This window comes from Sphaeramia orbicularis, chromosome 24 (genome assembly GCF_902148855.1).
Source record: "Sphaeramia orbicularis chromosome 24, fSphaOr1.1, whole genome shotgun sequence".
Classification (NCBI taxonomy): domain Eukaryota; kingdom Metazoa; phylum Chordata; class Actinopteri; order Kurtiformes; family Apogonidae; genus Sphaeramia; species Sphaeramia orbicularis.
In genome coordinates, this window is record NC_043979.1 from 48,933,022 (window position 1) to 48,942,107 (window position 9,086).

Sequence of the window (9,086 nt, forward strand, 5' to 3'; positions counted from 1 at the left end):
TAAGTCAACATATGGATTTTTTAAATTTTATGTCAAATAAAAAAAACAAAAAAAACCAGCACGCTCTAGATATAACAGAACTGCAGTAACAGAATGAAAATTTGTCATTATCTACAAACTGAAGCTTCTTACAAGTAAACAAATGTATTTTATTGTGACTTTTTGTTTGTTAATGTGAAAATATGTAACTACACTGTTGCCCATAAAGTTGGAAAAAAAATGTTTACCTCTTGTAGGAAATGATTGGGACAATGTGATTTGTTCTGTTTTAGGGAAATATAAAGTAAACATATGGTTTTTTTTTACTTTTATGTCAAATATTAATAAAAAAACACCTTCTAGATATAACAAAACTGCAGTAAAACAGAATGAAAATTTGTTACTATCTATAAATCAAAGCTTCTTACAAGTAAACAAATGTATTTTATTGTGACTTTTTGTTTATGTAAAAACATGTTACTACACTGTTGCCCATAAATTTGGAATAAATATTTATACCTCTTACAATTCAGTGATTGTGACTGTGTGATTTATTGTTATAGATAAAGTGTAAATGAAACTCAGTATGTGATCATTAAACCTGATTAAATAGGGAAAAAAAGAGGAATGTGTCTGAAAACATAATTATTCCAACATTCTAGGTGTTATATATAGTGTGTACCTGTGAGTTTATATGCAGTACATCAGGTTATTTATTCAGGTTATAATATAAATCTGAATCCTTTTATTTTACGGTCTTTCACTATTGTTCAGCATATTTACATAATAGAGTTATGGCTTTATGTACTTTTTTAATACTTAGTCTGTTTACTTATTATTATGCACCATGAACTTACTTTCATTATTGTATTGTTCTATGTCTCCACAGTAACAGTATTTATATTCATAAATAAAAGTGTCTCATGATGATGATTCATTTCCTCCAGCTCCTACTCCTCCCCAGTTCTTCATGACAAAGCACATTTTATAAAATATTCTCATTTATTTGACCGATGCTTCTGCGTAGGAAATAAATGCATGCGTGCCCTCAGAGAGTCCTGGATTATAGTGCACTGTTCATTTGCATTTTCTGATCTATCTCTTATTACAGTAAAATAAAACACTGGTGACTGAGATGGGGAGTGGGATCTACTGGGTCGACTGTTGGATAAGGTTCAGAGCCACTCCACGGTTATCGGTAAAGTCTGGCTCACGGTTCTGTTCGTGTTCCGCATCCTGGTTCTGAACACAGCAACAGAGAAGGTAATTCAGAAACAGTCCATATGGAGCTCAAGAAAAAAACATTAAATCAAATACTTCCAGTGTCACTGTATCTGTGTCACGCAGAGGTGGCAAAAATACTCGCATTCTGTACTGAAGTAGAAGTACAGCTACTTGTGTGGAAAAAAAGCAAAAAAGTACAAAAAAGCAAAAAAGTACAAAGTAAAAAGTACACCTGCATGTTTTGCCATGAATGAAACAATACTTATTTAACCAGGCAAAATCATAAAAGTTTCTAATTCCACAGTGAATGGTACTGACCATACCCTGCACCGGGTCTGATACCCGACAGGTAACATGCAAAAACATGCAGGGACAGGTTAAAAAAACATAAGAATTTCCATCGGACCGAAAAAGTTAGGAAAAAGTGGACCTGTGCAGGACTCTGGTACTGACCCTGTGCTCTCTCTCCTCCACTGAGTTTACATTTCTGTCCTTGATGGCCCATGAAAAGATTCAGCATGAGCTTGAAGAGACAACATGCAACAAGTTAAGTTAGTTTAGTTTAGTTAGTTAAGTTTAGTTAGTTAAGTTAGTTTAGTTAGTTAACTTAGTTTAGTTAAGTTTAGTTAGTTAAGTTAGTTTAGTTTAGTTAGTTAAGTTTAGTTAGTTAAGTTAGTTTAGTTAAGTTAGTTTAGTTAGTTAGTTAAGTTAGTTTAGTTAAGTTACTTTAGTTAGCTAAGTTAGTTTAGTTAAGTTAGTTTAGTTAAGTTTAGTTAGTTAAGTTAGTTAGTTAGTTAAGTTAGTTTAGTTAGTTTAGTTAGTTAGTTTAGTTAGTTTAGTTAGTTTAGTTAGTTAAGTTAGTTTAGTTAAGTTAGTTTAGTTAGTTTAGTTAAGTTTAGTTAGTTAAGTTAGTTTCGTTAAGTGAGTTTAGTTTAGTTAGTTTAGTTAGTTTAGTTAGTTAGTTAGTTTAGTTAGTTAGTTAGTTTAGTTTAGTTAGTTTAGTTAGTTAAGTTAGTTTAGTTTAGTTAGTTTAGTTAGTTTAGTTAGTTTAGTTAGTTTAGTTAGTTAAGTTAGTTAGTTAGTTAGTTAAGTTAGTTAGTTAAGTTAGTTTAGTTAGTTTAGTTTAGTTAGTTAAGTTAGTTTAGTTACTTTAGTTTAGTTTAGTTACTTTAGTTTAGTTTAGTTAAGTTAGTTTAGTTAAGTTAGTTTAGTTATGCCCCGTTTCCACTACACGGTATCGGCTTGACTCGACTCAACTCGACTCGGCCTTTTTGCGTTTCCATTATGAAAAAGGACCTGGAATCTGGTACTAGTTTTTTGGTATCACCTCCACCGAGGTTCCAGGACTGGGGACCAGATACTAAAAGGTGACATGTACACACTGCAGACCACTGATTGGTCAGAGTCGTCTGTGTGCCCCGCCCTTTTACAAAAACAGATGCAGAAGTTTCCAGTAAATCTGTCAGTAGGTGAATCCACATGATGACAGTCTGGAAAACTACACCATGGTTTGTCCAGGAGGTTCAGACGCAAACATTCAGCATGAGTTTGACCAGAAAACACGCAACAAGCAAGTTTATCAGCAACTCTGAGCAGATGGCACGGAAGTAATGTGCCGCAACACTATGACGACCAGGTACTGTATAGTCTGTAATATCCTGTAATTGAAATGGTCTGCAGGAATAGGACCTGGTACCAGAGCCAAGTCGAGTCAAGCTGAGCCGAGTTGAGCTGGTTCCACATAGTAGAAATGCGGCATTAGTTTAGTTTAGTTAGTTCAAAAATGTTAGATTGATTAAAAAAGTTAACAAAATAACAAAAAAAGTGACCAAAAATGGACAACATATGCATCAAAATGAGTAAAGACACAAAATATGCAACAAAACTAGTGAAAAATGAACAAAATGAGACACAATGTATTAAAATGGCCTCCAGGAATAGTACCTGGTACGCTAGTTGAGTCAAGTTGGTACCACATAGAGGACTCGCGGCACATGTTCCAGTCCTGTGGTGTGGATGCAGCAGATCAATCTCCAATAGAAATGGGCGGGACTTTCACTGGAGGAGAACTCAACTAATTCAATCACAGTCCATATATGACTTCTATCAGGGATCAGTAGGAACTAGACTGATATCTGGAACCATTTACATGTTATAAACCATCAAAATATTGTGTATTGTGTAATGTGTATAATTGTAATGAAATCGACAGTTTATTTTGGTTTTTGATATGTGTATTGTTACTGCTACGAAAGGGACAGAGTCTAAGGGGCGGGGGATAATAAATTAAACTTCATCCCGCTTCTTTTTGAATGTTTTCCTTTCTCTTTATATAAATCTTTTTGTTGTTTGGTTTTAATGTTTACACGAAATAAACAAACAAACTAAATATGGACCATTATAAGGAAAGGCACATTTTTAATACTTTAAAAATTTGTCCAAAACTTTTAAATCCAAATTTGTCAAAACTGTGAACAGACTTTGTAGACACTGTCCCAAGGAAGATACATATACATTTTGAAATGAATCCGACCAGTAGTTTTGGAGAAGACTGTTAAATCTAGACATTGCGACCTTGAGTTTGATCCTTCAAGGTCAAAGGTCATGGATCCAAATCAAAGTCCATATATGACTTCTATCAGTGATCAATTGGAACTAGACTGACATCTGGAACCATTTACATGTTATAAACCATCAACATATGGACCATTAGAAGGAAAGAGAAATCTGTCAAAAATTCAAAAATCTAAAGTTCTCAAAAATGTGAACGTATTTTGCAGACATTGTCTTGAGGAGATACGTGTAAAATCTGAAATTAATCCGATCAATAGTTTCAGAGAAGATTGTTGAAATACACATTGGTGACCTTGAGTTTGACATCTTCGAGGTCACTCAAGGTCAAAGGTCATGGATCCAAATGAAAGTCCATATAGACTTCTATCAGTGATCAGTAGGAACTAGACTGATACCTGGAACCATTTACATGTAAAATATGGCATCAAAAATTCATCTCACAGATTAGACTGTGGGCCTAGTTTTGGCCCACAGGCCGTATGTTTGACACCTCTGATCTAAAACACCCTGTCCCTCATTCTGACGTCACTAGCTTCCACCTGTTGAAGCTGTGTGTTTTTATTCCATGTTTCCTCTGGTCTGGTCCACAGGTTTGGGGTGATGAACAGTCGGACTTCATCTGTAACACTCAACAGCCCGGCTGTGAGAACGTCTGCTATGACATGGCCTTCCCCATTTCCCACGTCCGTTTTTGGGTTCTTCAGATCATTGCTGTTGCGACTCCAAAGCTACTGTACCTCGGACATGTGCTTCATGTGCTTCATGTTGAGAAAAAGGTTTGACATTTAATGTAATATAATGAGCTTTTATACTGTGAATAGTGGCTTCTCCATTGGACGTCTGCAAAAAACTTTACCGATATTTACTAAATGTCAAAAAAACAGAAGTGCGGAATGTTGGTTTTTCTATTAAATAACAAATACGATGATTTGTTTATTATCGCGAGATGACACGAGAAGTCATTCCATAAACATGAACGTAAATATGGTGTTGATTTACAGATATATTCATTATTATTATATATTTCCCCTCTATCTTGTACTAAATTAAAAATGATGTGGTTTCCTGGTGTGTCCACACATACCCACACCATGTTTCTTCTTCTCTCTTGTTGTAATGTACGTCAGCATCTGTTTTTTTTAATTTACCTGACTCTAGCTGTGAAAAAAGGTCTTTCCATTGCAGTTTCGCATGATATACCATTTGTGCTACGCCTGAAAAACCACCTCTTGCCAGCACAAAAACTTTTAATCAAAAAACGAGTTTTGGCGAAATTGTCGTTTTTCCATTAGGTAAATTTTTATGCACAAGTTATATTTGCGCAATTTGAGGGTCAATGGAAAAGCGACTAGTGTTAAACTTGATGTTAGTATTTATCAGCTGGTTGTCTGGTGTAACAGGTCTATTAAAGGTCCAGTTTTTAACATATATAACAGGGGTGTCATACATGCGGCCCGTGGGCCAAACTGAACCGCCAAAGGGTCCTGTCTGGTCCACAGGATGAATTTGTAAAATGCAAAAATTACACTGAAGAGGAAAGGGTTTTAGGTCATTTTAGTTCACATACAGACCGATGTAATCTAGTAAGGAAAATAAATAATAACCCTTAAATAATCACTCCAAATGTTCTTCTTGGTTTAATGTGAAAAAATAATATTACATTATGTCTAGAAATAATGACAACTCTAAATTTTTCTCTTTGTTTTAGGGAAAAAAATTACATTAAATTCTGAAAATATTTACATTAATAACCATGCACTGAGGGTTGGGGTTAGCGGTTACGGATAAGGAAACCGGAGATCTTGGCATAAATTAACACGCGATCAAATGGCGTTGAACGACACGCAAAAGGATGAAAAAGTGTACGTATAGCAGGCCAAATGCCATAAGAACTGGCATGACATACAACGCAATTTCATGAGATCAGTCTGCCTGGTCTATGGAGACAGAACAGTTCTTAAAATTGCACTTATTTTTCTTAAGAAATTTCAGGTTATTCACATTTTTTTTAAAAAAGGATAGTTTATAAATGCAACAGCTTGAACCAGATTGTTGAAGTTTGTTCAAAGCTTACTGGAGTTCAGCTGATGGACCTGAGCTCTCTCTGGGAAAAAGGCGTGGTCCATAAAGCCAGTGGAATTAAAGATCAGCCTGGACACATTTTCTACCCCGACTTTTCGTGAGAGAAAAGTCAGGGAAACGAAAAGTTGGAGAAACGAACAGATATTCCAGCACATTTATCCCCTCAGCTATCAGGCTGCTTAACGCTGGGAAGTGACTGAAGGTGATTTGATTTGTTACCTCCGCTAGGAGGGATTGTGATCACTTTGCTTTGTTTGTTTGTTTGTGTGTTTGTTTGTTTGCATGTCTGCTTGATTGTTAGCAACTTTAGGGGAAAACTCTTCCACCCATCTTTCCCAAATCTTCCCCACAGATAGGCCTAGGCCCTGGGACCAACCCATTACATTTTGGGCCAAGTAGGCCAAAGTTCAAGGTCACAGCAAGGTCACAACATCTACAATTTTCCATCTGTCATCATTGAGCAATTTTCAAAAATTCATGAAAAAGTCAAAATGACTCTGATTAGCCTCCAATTGGATCCACCTGTAGCTTAGAACAATATCTTGTATCTGGAACTAAATTGTCCACATCCACTGTGGAACGTGGACTCTGTGGACATTTACATTGAACATTGAAAATCCCATTTACCACACATTTTTCATGTACATATGTTTCTATCTGGTTTATATACTGTATGTTTCTATGTGGTTTACTGCTGGTTGGCTAGTTCATAAATGTTTCTATCTGGTTACTTCCGCCAAGGAGGTTATGTTTTTGCCAGGGTTTGTTTGTTTGTTTGTTTGTTTATTAGCAAAATCACTCAAAAAGTTATGGACGGATTTTCATGAAATTTTCAGGAAATGTTGATAGTGGCACCAAAACAAATGATTAAATTTTGGTAGTGATCGGGGGGGGGGGGGTCTGTCTTGGCAGAGGTATGCGCTCTCTGAGTGTTTTCTAGTTTATTGTGTTTTTATTCTTTTTTAGTATCTTAGTCATGTCACTGTTGAACTTGTTGCCTGGTTGCGGTTCTATGGGCGCTGATGGGTGAATGTATGTATGTGTCTGTCATGAATGTTTTGCATTTGTTTGTTTTTCCCTAATTGTTTGGAAGTCCAATAAGGCAGGGTAACTATGAACTGAATTGCCCCTCAGGGATTAATAAAGTAGTCTGAATCTGAATAACTGTAAATGTTTTCATACTGTAATTTTCCTTTTTTTTTTACCCTTCTTAAAACCCATTTTTTCTCCTTGGCTTTTGAAACCATGTGAGATGTTTAAAGGTACTATTTTTATTCTATTGTTTTTATTTGGTAGTGGTTTATTGTTCTTATTACCTCTGCCGAGGAGGTTATGTTTTTGCTGGTGTCCGTCTGTCCGTCTGTTCGTGTGCAAGATAACTCAAATAGTTATGGATGTATTTGGATGAAAATTTCAGGAAATGTTGATACTGGCACAAGGAACAAATGATTAAATTTTAGTGGTGATCGGGAGTGGGGGCACTGATCTGCCTTGGTGGAGGTCGGCGCTCTCCAAGTGCTTTTCTAGTTTATCTATTTTATTATTTATTTAGTTAGTTAGTTATTTATTTATTTAGTTAGTTAGTTAGTTGTTTTTAATTGTATGTCTTTTTAATCTATCTTGTATTTTATTCTTTTATTTGGGTTTTATTTATTCTTCTGTATAGCTCTTTTTTTTCTTTTTTGTACAGTTTCCATGTCTTTAAATCTATTCTGTATTTTATTCTTCTATTTTGATTTTAATTATTCAGCACTTTGGTCCACTGCAGTTGTTTTAACGTGCTTTACAAGTAAAGTTGGATTGGATAGGATTTTTTTTTTTTTTTAAATCTAAAACATAGACAAAAGTTTGGAGTTGACATCATTTATAGGTGATGATGTTTTTATTTTACTGCCCCACTCCATTTTAGATCATATTGGTCTGAATGTGGAACTGAACTAAAATAAGTTTTTCCACCACTGTTATAATTCCAAGTGGTAAATGTTGTTAAAACTTCATATCCACCCTCTCTGTCTGTGAATCATTTCTGTCTGAAGGCGAAGGAGAGGATGAAGAAGCAGGCGGAGCTGGACGAGCAGGCCTGTATGTTCCTGAGGAAGGCCTACAAGGTTCCCACCTTCACCAAAGGCAACGGGAGGATCAGCATCCGCGGACGCCTCCTCCGAAGCTACGTCCTCCACCTGGTCGGTAAGATCGTGCTGGAGGCGGCGTTCATCGTGGGCCAGTACCTCCTGTACGGCTTCACCCTGGAGACCCGCTACGTGTGCTCCCGCTCCCCCTGCCCACATAAGGTGGACTGTTTCCTGTCCAGACCCACGGAGAAGTCTGTGTTCATCTGGTTCATGCTGGTGGCCGCCGTCGTCTCGCTCTTCCTCAGCCTGGTCGAGCTGTTCTATCTGTTTGTGAAGGCGGTGAAGGAGTGCATGGCCAGGAGGCAGGACTACACCGTGACCCCCGTGACCCCGCCGCTATCTGAGAGGAGGGCCTACAAAAGCCGGGACGCCGTCATTCAGAACTGTGTCAACCTGGAGCTGGAGCTTCAAGGACGGAAGGGGGCTGGGTGGGGCACGGCGCCGGTCAATGAGGTCGCCAAGAACGTTTCACCAGAAAACAACAGAATTGGACAGATCTTCATCTGATTGGTCGACTGTGATAAGTGTATAATGTGAAAAGGAGGTTGTGGGGGAGGGGGAATTTACACACGGAACAACATGATCCAGCTTCTGTAAACATGACTTAGTCCCATGGAACTTTTTTTTTTTATTTAACCTTTCTTTGACTCAGTAAAGTCCCTTTGAAATCCAAATTTTGTGTCTTTAATCTGATGGCATGGTCAGTTTATCTTTTGGTAATAGGATTTTCTTTTCAGAAACAAAAGAAAAACTAGTGGTGAATTGATTTTTGTTTTAAAATAGAAGAACTGAAATTGAATTTCAAGGCGTTTTTCTTTTTCAGTGTCAAAACCAAGGTTCTAATAGTTTTGGATTTTTCATTTACTTTAGTTTTATTTAGTTTTGACTTTTCTTCTATAATTCAGTTAGTTTTAATTAGTTTTTAGAGCAGGTTTGCTGGTTTTATTAGTTTTGTTATTTTCTAAATGCTTAGTTTTAGTTTAGTTTTAGTTTAGTTGTCTCTTTCTCTTCTTCTCTGTCGTCGTATTCAATAAATCCCAGACAGGACTCTGCTGCTTCCTCCCAACTTTAGTCTCCATGTTTCCAGGTAGTGGG

General features: G+C 36.7%; 1 protein-coding gene across 1 annotated transcript; it reads left to right on the top strand.

Annotated features, from left to right (window-relative positions):
- Positions 1 to 992: 992 nt before the first annotated feature.
- LOC115414889 (gap junction Cx32.7 protein-like) lies at positions 993 to 8,498 on the top strand. The gene is made up of 4 exons (XM_030128250.1): positions 993 to 1,002; positions 1,115 to 1,242; positions 4,368 to 4,553; positions 7,896 to 8,498. Exons 1-4 carry the CDS (start codon positions 993 to 995, stop codon positions 8,496 to 8,498), a joined length of 927 nt encoding a protein of 308 aa, XP_029984110.1.
- Positions 8,499 to 9,086: the final 588 nt, after the last annotated feature.